The 19,644-nt window shown below is 41.7% G+C and overlaps 2 protein-coding genes across 2 annotated transcripts; both read right to left on the reverse strand.

Moving 5' to 3' along the window:
- Positions 1–5,476: 5,476 nt before the first annotated feature.
- LOC133480089 (hepcidin-like) lies at positions 5,477–6,596 on the reverse strand. Its single transcript, XM_061777763.1, has 4 exons — positions 6,399–6,596; positions 6,257–6,322; positions 6,064–6,170; positions 5,477–5,852 (listed from the first exon to the last, which is right to left on the reverse strand). Exons 1-4 carry the CDS (start codon positions 6,483–6,485, stop codon positions 5,642–5,644), a joined length of 471 nt encoding a protein of 156 aa, XP_061633747.1. The 5' UTR covers positions 6,486–6,596; the 3' UTR covers positions 5,477–5,641.
- Positions 6,597–15,785: 9,189 nt separating this feature from the next.
- LOC133480087 (hepcidin-like) lies at positions 15,786–16,477 on the reverse strand. Its single transcript, XM_061777760.1, has 3 exons — positions 16,302–16,477; positions 16,146–16,217; positions 15,786–16,070 (listed from the first exon to the last, which is right to left on the reverse strand). Exons 1-3 carry the CDS (start codon positions 16,389–16,391, stop codon positions 15,957–15,959), a joined length of 276 nt encoding a protein of 91 aa, XP_061633744.1. The 5' UTR covers positions 16,392–16,477; the 3' UTR covers positions 15,786–15,956.
- Positions 16,478–19,644: the final 3,167 nt, after the last annotated feature.

Consider the following 19,644-nt stretch of genomic DNA (forward strand, 5'->3'; position numbering starts at 1 on the left):
CTAAGTGCTAGAGGACTCTGCATCTTTTTGCACAATTGTTTTTTGTCAATGTCTCTGTCTCCAAAGTGTTCTGTAAATTGACTGTCTGTTGTACTAGAGCGGCTCCAACTACCGGAGACAAATTGTGTGTTTTGGACATACTTGGCAAATAAAGATGATTCTGATTCTGATTCTGATCAGGGTGTTCGATACCACGTATTCCCGAAGCACCCCCCACAATACACGGTCGAACGCCTTCTCCAAGTTCACAAAACACGTTTGGTTGGGCGAACTCCCATGCACCCTCCTCGAGGACCCTGCTGAGGACGAAGAGCTGGTCCACTGGTCCACTGTTCCACGGACAGGACGAAAACCAAAGTGCTCCTCCTGAATCTGAGATTCGACTTCCCGACGGACCCTCCTCTCCAGCACCCCTGAATAGATCGTACCAGGGAGGCTGAGGAGTGTGATCCCCCCGGGGTTAATATTACATATAATAATTATAAGGGATAAACAGCAACAACTGAACAATATATTAATTAGAATAAAATAAATGAGGAGGCATGTCTTTACTAAAAGAAAATACAAGTCACCATGTTGAGTAATCGAAATTCACTCACTCACGAAAAGCCTAAATGTATAGTGGGGAGTCTTTTTTTGTTTTGTTTTTGAGTGGGCAGCATCTTTTCATTTATTCGGCTCTTATGTGTCTCAGCTCATAATACAGTATCTACAACAAATGCTCATATTTATGGATACCAAGGCAACTGTTCCTCATTTCACAATTCTTTACCGTCTTCGTAAATTAGTTTTGCATCCCTGCTTGACTGATGTTTGGCACTGGCAAGGGGATTTCTCTGGTTTTGCTTGTGCCATGTTGTCCATGGCACAAGCAAAGCAAACCAAAACCAAAATCGACCCGGAACATGTAAATCAAGTTTTATTACATGTATGACGCACAACTTTGTGTCTGAGAACAAGCTACAACAAGGGTGCACATGTTCAGGGGTTGTTACATTTTGGAAATAAACCTGTCAGAACATCAGAACTTAGTCTTATGTTAATACAAAAAATCTAATTCAATAACACACAACACAATTTTTCATTTTGTTTGTTAACGTAATTTAATTAATTCACAGGGTTAAACTGTTACTATCAAAAAACCTTTATTATATGTACAGGCAAGGTTTTAACAAACATTTTTAGCTGTCATACAAGTTCACCACTGTGTAAACATACAGGAACATGCAGCGATGTTGATGATGTGCTTAGGTAACTTCACATAACGACTCACTGTTTATTAATCATAAACATTCTTAAAGCATTTTAAGTGACTTTGTGGAAGACAAAATAACATTTTCTTTGAAGTACAGAAGTACTTAACAATTGCTACTTCCAAATTTGAAATGTGATGTTGAATTCATTACTCATTCTCCACCACTCCATGTTGCTTTAATTACCATTTGTCATCCAAAATGTTGTTGATCATGTCTACATTAATATACTGTATATTCTTTTCAATCTCTAATAACAACAAATAAGGAAATGGTAATGGACCGTACAGACAAATTGCTAATAATTATTTCTGTGAGCACGGTGTCCAACTGGTTAGAACGTCTGGCTCACAGTTCTGAGGAGCGGGGTTCAATCCCGGGCCCCACCTGTGTGGAGTTTGCATGGTCTCCCCGTGCCTGCATGGGTTTTCTCCGGGCACTCCGCTTTCCTCCCACATCCCAAAAACATGCATGGCAGGTTAATTGACAACTCTAAATTGCCCGTAGGTGTGACTGTGAGTGTGAATTGTTGTTTGTTTCTATGTGCCCTGCGATTGGCTGGCAAACAGTTCAGGGTGTACCCCTCCTCGTGCCCGATGATAGCTGGAATAGGCTCCAGCACGCCGGCGACCCTAGTGAGGAGAAGCGGCTCAGAAAATGGATGGATGGATGGATGGACGGATATTTCTGTGAGAATATACCCTTCCTTAGCGTGGTCCACAAGTTGTTGGAGGACACATACGTAAACCAGATCCAACTTGAAAGATGTTTACGGTTCCATGCGTAAAATGCGTTAAATGGTAAATTAAGTTTGGGTTGTGCGAGGAAGTGAGCGGCCTTGGAAAACCTGTAATCAATAGTGAGGATTATTGTGTTACATCTTGAAAGAGGGAGGCCGGTGACAAAATCCAGGGCGATGTGTGACAGGGGCATCTGGGAATAGGAAGCGGGCAAAGCAAGCCAGAGCTGGGTTTGGTGTAAGTTTAATTTTGAGCACACACTGTACAAGAGGAAACAAATGCACTAGTGTCATCCTCCATAGAGGGCCACCAGAAGCGTTGGCGGAGGAATGCTAAAGTTCTGCGGATTCCAGGGTGACATCTCAAGGGAGAAGAATGGCCCAATTGCAGTACCTGGGAACGCACTGAGATGGTTCCCAGCTTCCTGGGACCCCCACCAGGGTCAGATTGTTCCCCCTGAGCCCTCTTGACAACAGACTCTATATTCTAGGTAAGTGATGCCAAAAAAACAGGTGGGGAACAGATTGGGTTCAGGATCCAGCTGAGCACTCTCAGGTGCTTCATGTCAGTGCTTACATGAAAGTGCATCAGGTTTAGCATTTTGCGACCCTGGCCGATGTGAAACGATCAAAGAAGAGTGCCCACCTAGTTTGTCCGGAGTTCAAAATGCTTGGCCGATCGGCTGTACTGCTCCCTCCAACATGTGTCCCCACTCTTCCAGGGGACATGACCCAAATGCAGAGGCTGGAGGCAAGGTGGCAGATGTAATTTATTTTAGAGGGGGGTCATGGACATTGTGGTGATACAGGGGTGCGAAATTCCGGGTGGTGAATGGACCAATGGCTGTGTTCCAATTCAACAGGTGCAGGGTGCAAGGCAGAGAGGCAGGCAGGTAAACAAGGAGTGCTCGTGAAATAGTCTGGGAGCAAAGTAACAAGGCAGAGTCAAAAATATGAAAAATGCAAGGCTAGGAATACTTTAACATAGCTGGATGCACAAACTCGTGTTCAAGAGTTGTAGATCTGGGCACGAGGTGGAGCAGGGAGCCAGGGGAGTGGTGTTGAGCTGGTTGTCCATCTGGTGTGTAGGGGATGATCTGATTCAAGCAAGGACACAATATTCTGCTATAGCGTACACGAGGGCCAGTGCTGAGGTGCATAGTGTGGACACAGCTATTAGACAGAGGAGCATGTTATTTCTATCTCCTCCTCAATGGATAAAGGAAGGAAATATTTCCTTCCAGAAGCAATATGACTGCATTTCTTCCCAGATTTGGAGGGGCACCAACCCCTGAGAACTGAAGCTACCTATGTTATTGCCTTTGCACCCTAAGGTCACTTAACTGTTTGTATATTACACCAAGAAATGCGTACTTGCATTTAAAATTTTGTCTCTGACTGGTGACAGTACATAATACCTATTTGTTTGCGATAGATTGTTTGTGATGCTTTATAATTGCCATTTCTGCTACTGGATTCCAGATTTTCCATCAGCATCCTACAGGATCAGTAAAATATGAACTGTACCTAACCTAACATAAGACATGCAGGGATCTCACATTTCTGGGCAGCTTTACTGACACATTTCTTTGGTATAAACTCAAGGGCATTCCAAATAAGATGTTCTTCTGGAATAGGTCAGATCTTTCTTTCTAGGGACTCCATTTTCTGCACTGATTAGTCTATTCAGGATTACGAAGAGATGCAGCCTATTCCAGCTGAGTCAGACAACTATTAACACTCACATTCACACCATCACTGAGTGAGAACAGGGGTTACAAACAAAGTGTTAACAGCGCAGCTATTTCCCAGGTAATAAGAACTGCAATTTAACAGTTTCAGTTTCTGAACAGGTACAGAACTTTCAGATGGAATTACACTCAAACTAGCATGTCATGTAAATATGAACATAGCAGCACCATAAAGTACTATGTGAATTTTTCTTGCCATATTTGTTTTGGCTTGCGTTTCCATAGTCTGTTTCATTTCTATCAATACTGGCCCCAAACAAGTCAGGAGCAAGCACATACCCATCAACCAGTCTCGCCCGATCTTGGTCACTGATCCCATCTGTCCTTCTTTACACTTCAATTTATGTCTGTCCTCGCTTTCCTACCTCATTTTGGGTCCCTACCAACTTTATTTTTAACAAATTACCACATGTATGACAGGCTAATTGCTACTAAAGCCACCATATGAAATATTCCCAGTGATTATCCAGTAATTTGGCCTCTCAGAAACAACATCCAGGCCCACAACTAGCCTCATGTTTTGATTATCTTCTCCAAACCCTGTATGATATTGTTTCTCTGTACAAATAGCGGTTATGTAGTTTAGATTGCATTTGTAAATCCATCCAATTTACAGGCGATGCAACACGACACATTTTGACACAAATATGGGGAAATTCGCTGACACATAATACGTCCATTTGGAGACCATTGTAAATAGAACAATGAATGAGTTCACTTGGTAAAGTAGGAAACAAAGCAGGGGCTATTGTAGCACGTGTTGCACTGTGAGAGCTTCTTTTGTGCGCTGAGCATTTAAAGAAAGACCTAGTACAAATCATTCTGGTTTGATTTGATTTTTGACAATGTATTTCAGAGATTTAAAGATCAGTGTCAAAGGGGATGCACGGTGACTTAGTGGTTAGAATGTCTGCAACACATTTGAGAGGTCTGATTAGCCCCTGTGGAGTTGGAATGTTTTCTCTCTGCTTGAGTGTGTTTTATCATAATCATCTTTATCAGAATCAGAATCATCTTTATTTCCCAAGTATGTCAAAAACACACAAGGAATTTGTCTCCGGTAGTTGGAGCTGCTCTAGTACGACAACAGACAGTCAATTGACAGAGGATACTTTTGAGACATAAAGACATTGAGGAAAAAACAATCACTGAGCAATAAAAGGTTACCAGTAATGTGGTAACAACAGTACAATTTTTATCCTGGTACCATGGCTTCTTCCTACAGGTCAAAAACATCCATTTTATTGTTAATTGAATCTGACTTGTCCAAATGTGTAAATGTGAGAGTAAATGGTACGTTGTCTATATGTACCTTTATGACCAGTCCAGGCAGTGTGCCCTGCCTCTCAAAATCAACTGGGATTGGCTCCATCTCCGCAACTCGAGGCTAACACGGGAGTAGATGTTGACTCTGATCCCAATCTCTCCCAATCCCAAATGACTGAGATTACTCACACTCCCTCCCAATTCCAAGTGAATGTTGAAAAAACAAATAATCCCACCCGATCCCGAGTTTTTGAAAAAAATCCTACTCCCACAGAGATTGATCCCAATCCCAAACCAAAATTTTACATTATCCCAATCACATTCAACCCCACCCCCACCCCCACCCACACACTTTTTTTTTGTTTTTTGGGTTTTCTTTTTACTCCCACTCAATCCTGCTCCGTGTTTCTTCCTCGGTACAAAGTCTGCAGTACGTCTGCCCGAGTCACCGCAATAAATACATTGAATTTTCGGAACGATCAACAAACAAAACATAAGTTTATTAACAAAAGATGTATTTGTCCCTTAGTTTAGCAATGCTTAGCTCGATGTTGAGGGGAAATATTCAAATATTGATTTGATTCAATATAAAATGAAATATAACTGCATCATGGTTTCACTCCCGTCATGGTTTACACTCCTGTCAACTCCTGCCATCTTGGTTTCCACTGCCGTCCGTTCTTGGTGACTTTGTTTTCATAGTTCCCGCTCCCGATGACCTTCGCTCCCACTCCTGTCCAGTCCTGTGATTCATGGTGAAATTCACTCCCGTCCTGCAGGAATCTGGTAGGACCCACGGGACCCGGTAGGAATCCCGAAAAATGACAGCCTCCACCCGTAACCCTAATCAGGGCAAGCACTATTGAAAATGGTGTGCTCAAAATTAAACTTACACCAAATTTTAAATCGACAAAGAGGTCAATAATGAAAAAAACCCAATGTATCTCGCATTAGTGAAAAATAATCCATGAAAAACAAGTTCAATATCAAGGTTTATTGTGATAAAAGAGCTTGATTACAGTACAGAAGTACCAGTACAGATTCCAGGAATCACCATTCACAGCAGAGACCACACCATGTTTTCCCACGATGACAGCAATTACAGCATACGCGGCAATCTTTCTCATTCCTGCTGCGTTTATCTCTGACATGATCACCCATCTGTGTGCAAAATAACTGAAATGAGCATGGTGTTTCAACATCATTCATTGCATTTGAATCTTTCACTTACTTTTATCTCAACCTACCTTTGATTGCTCGGATTGCATCTCAAAATGTTCCAAAACTTCATCATCTCTCACTTCTACTTCTTCCTATTTGTGAAATGCAGCTTCATTAAGAATGTTCTGACAAAACAGTTGAGACGGATTGTTAAGATCATGCTCTTACTTCAGTAAATGGCGAAGCACAGCTCTCCTGTATTAAAATATAGGTGAGCAAAAGGATGACTGCAACTGCAATCTTGAATGTCTTCATGTTTCGCGCTTGCGTAGCTTCAATTGTTAAGTAAGCAGAAAATTGTAGTTTCTTAAAGTTTTCTCTGGCTCAGCCCTGTACAGTAGCTCATGTGTAGTATGCGCAACAAATACTGGCATTTATAGTCAAGTATTTCATAATCACTGTTTCTGCAATAGACTTTGCATTTCCACCTGATTGGTGGAACATTTTAACCCTTTGATGTGCAACATAAACACACCCCTTAAAATGTCAAATATGAGTCAAAATAAGCCGCATCAATTGCACATGGTTATTTCATGCTGTCTGATCTTCTGTATAGTTTCTAAGAACCATACATTTGATCATTTATTACTCCCAAGTTGTTTTTATAGTAGTAGTCTTTCTGACTGCTGTCATCCATTACTTTGTCATCATGTATGGTTCTCAGAAGAAAAACAACTTTTACCTTCTGCTCATACCGCACCATGATCGTGTTGCCATTGAATCCTAACTTGAAGCTATGAATTTACAGTGACTTGGTGATGATAGGTGGTAAGTCTGGCTAATTGTGTCAAATAGTCAGAAAAATACTCATATCCTCCAAGAGGAACTTCTTAGCTGGAGGGACACTGGTGAAGAATTTGTCCATCGTGATGTTACAGCCTTTGAGAGGAGCAAAAAGACTGTATGTTTACTCAACATATTATTCTCAACATTATAACTCCACAATATGTTGCATTCTATTCTACTGTTTTGCTAATAGAAAAAAGTGATTTTTTTTTAAAATCATGCTCTCCAATACTTGTACTAAGTACTGACAAAGCCGTACTCACTTTTAAGGTATCCTAAACCTAAATAAAAACAATATGTACGATTATCTTTCATGGTTGCCATCAATTATTTTGTAAGGTAATCTTACAACAACTGAAAAACTAAAATTCTGTGTACTAGTGTACAAAGGGAGCTTTGCTGAGCTGTGAAATATCTGAAACTGCTGTGAAATGTCTTCAACAAACACATTAAGAACGCATACAGGTGTGTGTATGTGTGTATACTTGATGTAGAAACAAAAGCTGTGCTTGTTCATACTAAAAATTATCTTTTGTGCTAAACAGAAACAAGATCTTTACATTATCATTATCATGGAAATGATTTGCTTTCCATGAAATAATAAGGAACATAGGCATATTCTTTCTTTACCTGTGGTGCACATTAGAGGACTAGTGATACAAAAAAAAGTGTTTATTCAAACAATAGGCCGGCACGGTGGTTAGCACATCTGCCTCATAGTTCTGGGGACCTGGGTTCAAATCCCGGCCCCGCCTGTGTGGAGTTTGCATGTTCTCCCCGTGCCTGGGTGGGTTTTCTCTGGGCACTCCGGTTTCCTACCACGTCCCAAAAACATGCGTAGTAGGTTGAAGACTCTAAAATTGCCCGTCGGTGTGAATGTGAGTGCGAATGGTTGTTTGTTTCTATGTGCCCTGCGATTGGCTGGCAACCAGTTCAGGGTGTACCCCGCCTCCTACCCGAAGATAGCTGGGATAGGCTCCAGCAGCCCGCGACCCTCGTGAGGATAAGCGGTAAAGAAAATGAATGGATGGATGGATGGATGGATTCAAACAATTGGAACATCTGCCTCACAGTCGAGAGGTCATATGTGAAATCTCAGCTCAGGTCCTCCTGTTTGGAGTTTGCATATACTCACCATGGTTGTGTGGGGTTTATACAGCTTCTTTCCACATTCCAAAAGCATGCATGTCAGGTTAACTGAATACTCCAAATTATCCTTAGTTGTGACTGTGCGTGTCAATGGTTGTTTGTCTTTTTTTCCAAAGTTGTAGAAACTAAAAACTCTGCTGGGTCACTTTAGACTCATGCTGTGTATCAAAGGGTTAATCAGGGCCATGTTTTCTGTGGCATTAAACCAAAATCAACTCTGAATTATACTCTCTTGGTGTCTGATCTGCTTTTTTAAGTTTCAATTTCACTCCAAACAGAAAACCAGAATACAACCATATATTAGGAGTCACGTTTATTTATACACATTTCGTATTTGAGTCAATGTTTTTTCTTTGTCACTGACAAATGCCCTTATTGCAGTTTCAAACTAGTAAGCAGTTTCCAGGAATGACTGAGGCAGTTGTGGATAACTGACAACCTTAACCTCAAGCAAAGTACAGCTAGGGCAGTGCTTTTCAAATAGCGGGGCGCGATGCCAGGGGGGGGCGTGTGAGACCCTGAAGAACATGATTTGCCGTACTAGAATAAAGTGTAATTGCACATCCACTGCAGTAGATGGCAGTCTATATCTCTTTCTTTTGCACTTTATCCATCCATCCATTTTCTGAGCCGCTTCTCCTCACTAGGGTCGCGGGCGTGTTGGAGCCTATCCCAGCTATCATCGGGCAGGAGGCAGGGTACACCTTGAACTGGTTGCCAGCCAATCGCAGGGCACATACAAACAAACAACCATTCGCACGCACAGTCACACCTACGGGCAATTTAGAGTCTTCAATTAATGCATGTTTTTGGGATGTGGGAGGAAACCGGAGTGCCCGGAGAAAACCCACGCAGGCACGGGGAGAACATGCAAACTCCACACAGGCGGGGCCGGGGATTGAACCTGGGTCCTCAGAACTGTGAGGCTGACGCTCTAACCAGTCGTCCACCGTGGCGCCACTTTTGCACTTTATTCAATGTTTATAAGGATTATATTATATTAGATTATCCTTTATATACAATGTTATATAGAGGTGTACTCGCGGGGGCTGCGGGTGGGGGGATCGTAATTCTTTTTCTTCCTCCTGGGTGGGTCGTAACAGAAAACAATTGAGATGCACTGAGCTAGGGTGTCATGATCTGTGTTTTTGTTTACTTGGTCTTGATTAGATTTAGGACGCATCTCATTTCTATATTTGCAACTTCCTAGCTCCTCGCGCCGCTGTTTACATGCTAGCTCCTCCCACCAGAAATTCCATCTAGGAATGAGGATATTGACAGAGGAACGACGCGGGAGGAGGGACGAATGTTTTTGGGAAATGAGACAATCGATCCTCGATGACATCATTTCATGGAGAAGTCTACTACATAAAATGTCACGTCATCAACGTGTCACAAATAAACTGTCTGTGTGGCTGAATTATTACTATCACCAAATTGTCCACGTTATGCTTTATATTTTCAAGTGGCATAAGTCAAATATAATCAACACTGTTACTCTTAACAACTTTGCATATGCAAAGACGATCATGACTGGTCCATCCTAAATCCATCTCCGCCCCCCACCCCGCCCACAGAGCAGATTTGGATTGACTCTTAAACATGTGGCGTGATGATATGTTGCTTGAGTATTACATTGAAAGCAAAAATAGTGGAGAATCAACAGAACATTTTTTTTTTTTTTTTATGTGGCCAAATGCATTTACAAAATGACAGCCGACTGTACAAACAGAAAGGCTGGATAGGTCTTACCTAGTAACCATGAGCCAGTGTAATGAAGTCATTTTGATCTCATACTGCCCTAAATCAAACAGACACTCAGCAAAATATGTATTTTCAAACTAATCAAAGAGTGACAAAACAGAGGATTAACTATTTAATTTGAAGTTCTGCTCTGTTCATGATCCAGCTGGTGCACGCCCATTTTCATACAAGAACAACTTCTGGCCCTTAGTTTGTCTCATGTTTTGTCAAGGTTTCCTGTCACAATGTTGATATCTTGTCTGCTCTTTTAGTTTTTGTCCCTCCCAGTTCTCGTCAGCCCACATTGTGTCAACCAATGAGCTCCTTCCAGTCACTCGTGTCTTGTCCAGGTGTGCCTGGTTGTCTCATCAGTATGCTTGTAACTAGTCCCCTGGTTTCTTTCGGTCCTTGTCGGATCATTGTTGTCACGTCATGTTTCCTGAGTCCTGTCATGCAGGTTTTCCGGTAGGTGTTTAGGTTCCCTGTGTTTATTTGTTTTTTTGGGCTTTGTAAATTTAGTGTTTGCTTTCACTGGCCTTGTTTTCCTTTTTGATTTTTGAAAATAAATCATCATTGTCATCCTATTTACCACCTTCTTGCCTCCAACACCACGAAAACACACACCCTAACAGAATGATCTGACCAACAATTGACCCTGCTGACATGGATCCTCTGCGTTTGGCTGGCAACCAGTTCAGGGTGTACCCCGCCTCCTGCCCGATGATAGCTGGGATAGGCTTCAGCACGCCCGCGACCCTAGTGAGGAGATGCGGCTCAGAAAATGGATGGATGGATGGACATGGATCCTGTTCGCCGGGTCCTGGCTGAATAGGGAGTTTGGCTGAAGTGGCAGTGGCACACCCTTCAGAACTTGGATCAGATGGAGGAAGTGTCTCGGTCACTCGCTTCTTTTCAGAGCTACCTGGTGGCATTGCAGGCGGCGCAACAATCACCTGCTACTCCAGCACCGTACGCTGTGCTGCTCCCACCCGACCTTGCTCTGGGGACGCCCGCCGTGCACGTCTCGACTGGCCAGTACAGACAGCTGCGCCAGTCATCCGTCTCTCTGCCAGCGCACATTCTGCCGCCGCCCCCCGACCCTCATGACTGGTACCTGCATTCCCAATGGGTCCGGCGTTATGGCCGTCCGTCTGAACGGCCCAGTAGTGGCCCATGTGTTTTGGGGTCCTGGCCAGCTAACCCGAGCGCCTCACGTCTGGCATAATGGAGCCCCACCAGACTGGCGTCAATGGGCTAGACTTATGCCCGCCTCCATTCTGCCTTCCACTCACCCTGCTGTGGACAATTTTATTTTGCATTTGGGACTTCGAGGATCCGTCACTTCAGAGGGGGTTTATGTCATGACCTGTTTTTGTTGACTTGGTTTTGATCAGATTGCGTTTGTCTCATGTTTTCCTGTCACGTCTTGTATGCTCATTTAATTTTTGTCTCCACATGTTCTTGTCAGTCCTCTACCTTGTGTCAACCTACCAGTGTGACTCGTGTCTTGTCCAGGTGTGCCTTGTTGTCTTGTCAGTTTGCTGGTTTCTTTCAGTCCTTGTTGAATCATTGTCATCACATAGCATGTCCTGAGTCCTGTCATGCCAGTTTCCTGTTTTGTAGTGGTGAGTGTTTCCCTGTGTTTATTTGATACTTTAAAAGTATTTTTTTTTTGGGGGGACTTAATTGATTTTAGTTTTTGCTTTCACATGCCTTGTCGTTTTTTTAACTAAATCATCCTTTTTGAGTACATCCTGCACTCTGGCCTTGCCTCCTTACTTCCCTGCACTTGGGTCTACCTTCAAGCCTCAAACACCACAAAAACACACACCCTGACATGGGGAAAGCTGAGTGGGTACATTGCAGTTGACAAGTGGCTTCCATGACACGGAGGCTAGAATTTGATGGAATTTAGATATTAGATTACCTTATTTAAAGGACTGGCTAACTGGGGACTTTTTTATGCAGTGTTTTTAACGTTTTGATGCACAACATAAGCACACCCCTTCTTGTACTCTATTACTCTTTTGAAGAAGTAGTCTTTCTGATCCAATGTTTTGTTATCATGCATGGTGCTCAGGAGGAAAATGGCTTTTCCTCCTTATAACCATCACCCAGTAAATCCAAATGTTGAGCTATGAATCTCTATTGTTCGGAATGGTTTCATTGTATTCCCGGCATGTTGTCCCATCCATCCATTCTCAATACCACTCATCTTGTTCAGGGTTACAGGATGCTGGAGCGTTTCCCAACCGACTTCGGCTGAAAGGCGGACTACAACCTGAACCGGTCGGCAAGCAGTCGCACGGCACAGATACAGTCATAGATATAGACACGGAGAACCATACGCACTCACATTCACTAAATGGGAACTGAACCCATGCTGCCTGCACCGAAGTCAGGTGGATGTACCACTACACCATCAGTGACTGCTTGTTATGCTGAAGAGTCAAAATAATTCTCAGGTTCTTTTGGAGGAACTTCTCAGTCAGAAGGACACTCGTGAAGATATCTTTTTTTGTTTGTTTTTGTAATGTTGCAGTATATGAGAGAAGCAAACAGATTGTATGTTTACTCAAGTTTAGGTGAGTAGAGTAGCAAAAAATTGTACTCAAGTAAGAGTACTTTTGCTTTAGAACAACATGACTCAAGTAAAAGTAAAGAGTAGTCATCCAAATAATTACTTGATTAAGAGTAAGAAAGTACTCAGTGAAAAAAAAAGTACTCAGTAACTGGTAAGTAACTTCTGATTTAATGTTTAATTAAATATAAATGTGAAAATTCAGATGTTGATGAACAATATCATTAAAGCGCAAGTATAAAAATATGAAATAAACAATAAATACAATCTTCATGAAACAACAAATTAAGGTAAAGTCATCCCCAAGAAATGGTAGTATACTATTTTGTTTCCACTGGTTAAACAGTAGAATAGGCTCACCAGGCAGAGATTACAAATACAGGAGGATATAAAAGGTTTACACACCCCTGTTCAAATGTCAGGTTTGTGTACTATTTTAAATATGAGACGAAGATAAATCACAGGCAGAGCTACTTTTACAGAGTTAAAAGTCTACTCTCATTGAGGAGCTATGGAACTGCAGTCTGGTCTGGCTGCCTACAATAACTCTGACCCCCACTCCTGCATCGCGCCCACAGTGAATGCACCACGAACAGTGAAGGAGGAAGCAGAAGCGAGGCAAGCGTATGTATATATATATATATATATATATATATATATATGTATAAGCACGCCCCCCACCACAGCCGGTCCGTGAGAAAATGGCGACTCCTAACTGGGCCGCGGTTCAAAGAAGGTTAGGGAACACTCTCGTAGTGTGCCTTTTTTAAATGACATTACTCCATGACTGCGAATGTTTCTCCTTCAAGATACACTGACACACATTTAATTAATAACATATATCAATATTATATAACATATTATATAATATATCAATATAGAGGCTAATGACATGACTTTGGCTCACAATAACTGTTTACTCCCAAATACTTTTGAAGTTGCAGAGATTTGCTGGGACAGGTGGCAAGAAAGACTGATAAATTTGAGGAATGCTCATCGAACACCTGTTTGGAACATCCCAGAGGTGAACAGGCTAATTTGGAACAGGTGGGTGCCATGATTGAGTATAAATTCAGTATTCTGATTCTGATCCTGATTCTGAAAAGGAGCTTCCCTGAATTGCTCAGTCATTCACAAGCAAAGATGGGGTGAGGTTCATCTCTTTTGAACGTGTGAGTGAGAAAATAGTCGAAAAGTTTAAGGGCAATGTTCCTCAACGTACAATTGCAAGGAATTTAGGGATTTCATCATCTACGGTACAAAATATCATTAAAAGGTTCAGAGACTGGAGAAATCACTGCATGTAAGTGGCAAGGCCGAAAACCAACATTGAATGCCCGTGACCTTCGATCCCTCAGGCGGCACTGCATCAAAAACCGACATCAATGTGTAAAGGATATTACCACATGGGCTCAGGAACACTTCAGAAAACCAATGTCAGTAAATACAGTTCGGCGCTACATCCGTAAGTGCAACTTGAAACTCTATTATGCAAAGCAAAAGCAAAGCTTTATCAACAACACCCAGAAACGCCGCCGGCTTCTCTGGGCCCGAGCTCATCTAAGATTGACTGATGCAAAGTGGAAAAGTGTTCTGTGGTCCGACGAGTCCACATTTCTAATTGTTTTTGGAAATTGTGGACGTCGTGTCCTCCGGGCCAAAGAGGAAAAGAACCATCCGGACTGTAATGGACGCACAGTTCAAAAGCCAGCATCTGTGATGGTATGGGGCTGTGTTAGTGCCAATGGCATGGGGAACTTACACATCTGTGAAGGCACCATTAATGCTGAAAGGTACATACAGGTTTTGGAGAAACATATGCTGCCATCCAAGCAACGTCTTTTTCATGGACGCCGCTGCTTATTTCAGCAAGACAATGCCAAACCACATTCTGCACATGTTACAACAGCGTGGCTTCGTGCGGGTACGAGACTGGCCAGCCTGCAGTCCAAACCTGTCTCCCATTGAAAATGTGTGGCGCATTATGAAGTGTAAAATACGACAACGGAGACCCCGGACTGTTGAACAGCTGAAGGTGTACATCAAGCAAGAATGGGAAAGAATTCCGCCTACAATGCTTCAACAATGAGTGTCCTCAGTTCCTAAATGTTTATTGAATGTTGTTAAAAGAAAAGGTGATGTAACAGTGGTAAACATGACCCTGTCCCAGCTTTTTTGGAACGTGTTGCAGCCATAAAATTCTAAGTTAATGACTATTTGCTAAAAACAATAAAGTTTATCAGTTTGAACATGAAATATCTTTTCTTTGTATTGTATTCAATTAAATATAGGTCGAACATGATTTGCAAATCATTGTATTCTGTTTTTATTTGTTTAACACAACGTCCCAACTTCATTGGAATTGGGGTTGTATTTTGGGCACCAATGTAGCTAAAGTGGGTGGAGAAAAATATTACCCCATTACTTTTAAATTAAATGATAAAAACGTTATCTTGAAAATATCTGGGACAGGTTACTTTGGCTTATATTTATCTCTTGTCTCTCTCCACTTTCTAATCATTACTCTCCTGAATAAAATTTCAAGTGAAATAAGTCTTATACGATGTATCTTGACTGACATTTTTCATATTTCATATCCATTTTGAGTTCCATATGATTCCGAGACTGCGTTACAAATAGCTTTATTATATGAAATCCTTTAGAATCACATTTCCAGTGGATGTCACTCCGTTCGTACTCTCTTTATTCACTCGTCCTTATTAATACACTTAAATATAGGTGGAGGAATGATGATGATGATGATGATGATTATCTGCTGATGATCCCCTGTTTAATTTCAATTCATGCATAAAATTCATCAAAAACCACCTTCATCTTCACGTAAACAGCCAGGAGCTTCACAATGGCATCATGAACCCAGGGGCTTCACAATGAATCGAAAGATACTGCTTCACGATGTAAACACCCAGGAGCTTCACAATACTGGGCTCACTAAAAGCAACGTGAGGAAAAGAACAAAGGACGAACATGAGTTTTTCGAGAAAGTAAGCCTTCAGCACTGCTAAATAGCCTCTAAAACTTACCTAATGATGCCACTGATCTGCCAATCAAGATAATTTGATTTATTCACATTATGTTTATGATTTATTTCTCTTTTCTTTGTTTTGTTTTGTATTTTTCTTGATGGCCAAATTAGGACATTTGGCCCAATTAACATTTTGAAACAAGCCATGTTGCTCTGTTCTTCCAACCACATCTACGGCATTTTCTTTATGAGATGATCAAGAAATAAATGTATGTCATTTGTGCATTTTAATTGTCCACTCAAACACCACTTTGACACATTACTCAGTTTATTAGTGTCTGTTGTGCAAAGACACATTACTTTGGGGGGTCCTGAGCATGTCAGCATGATCAGCTTGACCAAATGCAATCAATTGTTTTCAGACAGAACAAACATTTAAAGATTAATATGAATGAACTGAATATGCAGATGATTCCTAAAATCACCATTGACAGCAGAGGCCGCAGAAATCCCCCCGGCCACAGCAGTTATGCGAACAGCAAAAGCGGCAAGCTCCAGGTTCAGTGTGACGTTTCTGTCTGTTGTTGGATGCCACCTGTGTGAACAACACAAGCCATGAGCACGGTTTTGCTTTATCACTCATCTTGCTTGATGTATGAAATTATTATACCTTCCAGTGGTCCGCTGGGATCTCATAGATCATCTCTTCATCTCTTGCTTTCACCATATCCTGGTTAGGATCCTATAATTTCAATTTCCAGTGTAGAACAATGTTTCAGAAAAAGAATTGGGTCTAGCAAGAAATGTATGCGTGTCATGTTCTTACCCCATTATCAGTAGATAAGGTGTAACCATCTTGAATATAAAAGAGGGCAAGTATGATCATTACTGCAACAGAAAACCTGAAGGTCTTCATAATCTTCCAGAGAGTGTTAGTTGAGTGTGTTTAGTGTCTTTAGCTCTGTTGAGATAATCCTGTCAAATGTAGCAAAACCAGCTATATATAACTCTGTAGGTGACTCTTTCATCATGCCTGGCAGCATTTATCTGCTTCTCCATTAGACTTTGCATCCCTTCTTGGAATTGGAACAGGAAAGGGGATTTTTCTGGTTTCTGTTCTGTCTCTGGCACAAATGTAAACCCAATTTCTAGCCCACCGACTGGCTGGCTGTCATGATCGTTATGTTATCAAGATGTTTTGTGTGTGTGTGTGTGTGTAGGTGTGTGTGTGTGTGCGTGTGTGTGTGTGTGCAGCATGGTGAAAGAGCGGTTAGCACATCCGCCTCACACTACTTCGGTTGGGCCTTTGAATCCAGGCTGCAGCCTTCCTTTCTGGAGTTTGGATGTTCTGCTCACGCTCGTGTGGGTTTTCTCCAGGTACATCGGTTTCCTCCCATTTTCCAAAAACATGCATGTCAGGTTAGGTAAATTGTCCATAGGTGAAAATATGAATGTTTCTCTGCATGTACTCCCTGTGCGATTGCATGTGTCACTGCAAATCATCTTTAAGATTTGTTTTTAACCCTTTTTTTAAATCAATAAATCAACTGTAAAACAATTGCACGTCCTTTTTTAAAAATAGTTTATTCAATCATTATTACTCATATATCATACCAGGATCAAAGAACAGTCTCTTGGTTGTCCATCGATCCCCTGATGACCGTCCCTCAAACTGGAGTAAAATGATTAAAAACAAAAATGACAGGACATGGGAATAAAAGGGAATGTCTAAGGAAAGGCTAAGGAAATGAGTTTTTAGGCATTTTTTGAAACAGTCCACGGATTCGGCATCTCTAACTGATTGTGGAAGTTGATTACACAGAGTTGGGGCTAAAAATGCAACTGCACGGTCAGGCTTTCATTTACTGTTTGTGCGAGGGTTGGCTAAAAGGCCGAGATTGGTGGAGCGGCAAGGACGTGTGGTGGAATGAGGGGCAAGTAGCTCAGGGATGTAGGAAGGGGCAAGGTCATGAAGTGCCTTACAAGCAATCAAAAGGATCTTATAGTTGATTCTGAATTTTACTGGAAGCCAATGGAGGGATGCAAGGACAGGGGTAATGTGGTACCCACAGTTAAATCTTTGTCAAAAGAATTTTGGATTAACTGTAATAGTTTGAGAGAAGACTGACTGAGGCAGGTGAATATGGCGTTACAGTAATCAAACCAGGAAAAATGTAATGTGTGGATTAATTGCTCAAGGGCTGACAAGGGTAAAATAGGTCTTATTCTACCGATATTTCTTAACTGAAGAAAGCAGGACTGGACAAGTTTGCACCTTGTTTTTTCACACCGGCCTCCGTCCCAGAAAAAGCTGACTCCACTTTGTGAAGGCGCATCCCGGCCGGTGGCGGCCGCCACTGGGAAGCCCCACGAGATGGCCCTCCGCGGGCCGCCGCCACCCCTCCACTTCGAAGCGATGATCTGCCGAATTATTTAAGCGTATTGTAACAGCAGCACTCTTGAGTGGTATTCTAATGAGTGTACATCTCAAGTCGAAAGTCTTGGGTGAAAGAACATTATACAGAGAGAGAATAACAATTCTGACTCCCCATTACAACAGATCCCTCCGCCAATACATAACAGTAGTCCCAAAAATGAAATATTGAAATAGGTCCACTCCATGCAAATACAGACGTCAATGCAAAAACAAATCTGAAATGCTTCCCTCTCTTCAAATGAAATGTCCACATTTCAAATTAAACCACATTACAGTGGCTGCTCAGAAAAATAAATCTTACAATATCAATAAGCGAAGGAAAAGAAACTAAAGATTATTACGGTGGCGGCACGGTGAGCGACTGGCTAGCACATCTGCCTCACAGTTCTTAGGACCCGGGTTCAAATCCGTCCTCGCCTCTGGGGAGTTTGCATGTTCTCCCTGTGTGTGCGTGCGTGGGTTTTCTCCAGGAACACCGGTTTCCTCCTACATCCCAAAAACATCCACGGTAGGTTAATTGAAGACTCAATGGTATGAATGTGTGTGCGAAGGGTTGTATGTCTATATGTGCCCTGTGACTGGCTGGTGACCAGTTCAGGGTGTACCCTGCCTCCTGCCACTAGTTAGCTTGGATTGGCTCCAGCACGCCCGCGGCCTTAGTGAGGGTAAGCGGTGTCGAAAATGGATGGATGAATTATTATGCCTGCGTGCCCCTGCGTTTATGACTTCTCTTGAATTTTTGACTCAAGCAAAGAAATCACTGTTAGTAAGCGGTATCCAATTTCTAATATTATAAATTATTATAAATATTTAAAAAATATATATGACAATACCTACTATATATACTATAGACCTAACTATAACTACTGTTAAATTGTAGAACAGACAATGGTCAGTTTTGTTATTGTGAGCATGTATTATTGCTGCAGCAATAATACTGTTTTGGAGGTAGAATATATGAATGTAAACATTGGATGGACGGGATAGAAGTGAATATATGATTTGAAGCTGTCTTTTTTATGGGAAAACTGACAGAAACTACTAAAACCTATTGAGACGGACTGATTCTGACTGATTTGGATTTCAGACTATCAGAATCAAAAACCACAGTTGCTGAATCGTTCCAAGATGAATACTATACAACTGTGCTCTGCTATCGGTCCCAAAATTTGTCTCAGACTGTATTTGATGCACACTTAGGACTAATACTCGTACTTGCCCCCCTTTTATGCAGACATTTACATAATCTGTGCTCACACACGCACACACACGTACACTAGAGATGAGAGTAAATCACATATGTGCAAATCACAAGCACGTCCCAAATCACTGCAGGAAAAAAAATCAAGCAAGGCAAGTCGAGTCGCCACTAAATTTCAAGCAAGTCGAGTCATTTCTTGGTTTAAGCAAGTTGCAAGTCAAGTCATGCAATCTTGCTCCAGTCGCAACATACCGGGTGATTGAAAAGCAACTCCCTATTTTTAAGTACTTGTAATTTATTTCTGAACTATAATTCTTCCAAGAAATGAACATGAGAAGAAAGAGTATTGCATGAAGTTTTATGTCAAATTCGATATGGGGGCCAGCAACCAGTTTAACTGATTTCACAAGGAACACTTATGGAATGGAAGACATAACTTCACGTATTCGCCCTTCAAGTTCTTCCAAAGTCGTTGATTTGGTAGAATTGACTTGCTCCTTTAATCCTGAACCATACACAAAAGAAATTGAG

Source organism: Phyllopteryx taeniolatus, chromosome 6 (assembly GCF_024500385.1).
Source record: "Phyllopteryx taeniolatus isolate TA_2022b chromosome 6, UOR_Ptae_1.2, whole genome shotgun sequence".
In the NCBI taxonomy this organism is placed as follows: domain Eukaryota; kingdom Metazoa; phylum Chordata; class Actinopteri; order Syngnathiformes; family Syngnathidae; genus Phyllopteryx; species Phyllopteryx taeniolatus.

Coding starts and splice junctions, on each gene's coding strand:
- LOC133480089 (XM_061777763.1), bottom strand. CDS start 6,485: ATGAAGACATTCAAGATTGCAGTTGCAGTCATCCTTTTGCTCACCTAT. Junction 6,323..6,398: donor GTGCTTCGCCATTTACTGAA/GTAAGAGCATGA, acceptor TTTCACAAATAG/GAAGAAGTAGAAGTGAGAGA. Junction 6,171..6,256: donor TGCAATCCGAGCAATCAAAG/GTAGGTTGAGAT, acceptor TTTTGCACACAG/ATGGGTGATCATGTCAGAGA.
- LOC133480087 (XM_061777760.1), bottom strand. CDS start 16,391: ATGAAGACCTTCAGGTTTTCTGTTGCAGTAATGATCATACTTGCCCTC. Junction 16,218..16,301: donor CCTTATCTACTGATAATGGG/GTAAGAACATGA, acceptor TTGAAATTATAG/GATCCTAACCAGGATATGGT. Junction 16,071..16,145: donor TCCCAGCGGACCACTGGAAG/GTATAATAATTT, acceptor TTGTTCACACAG/GTGGCATCCAACAACAGACA.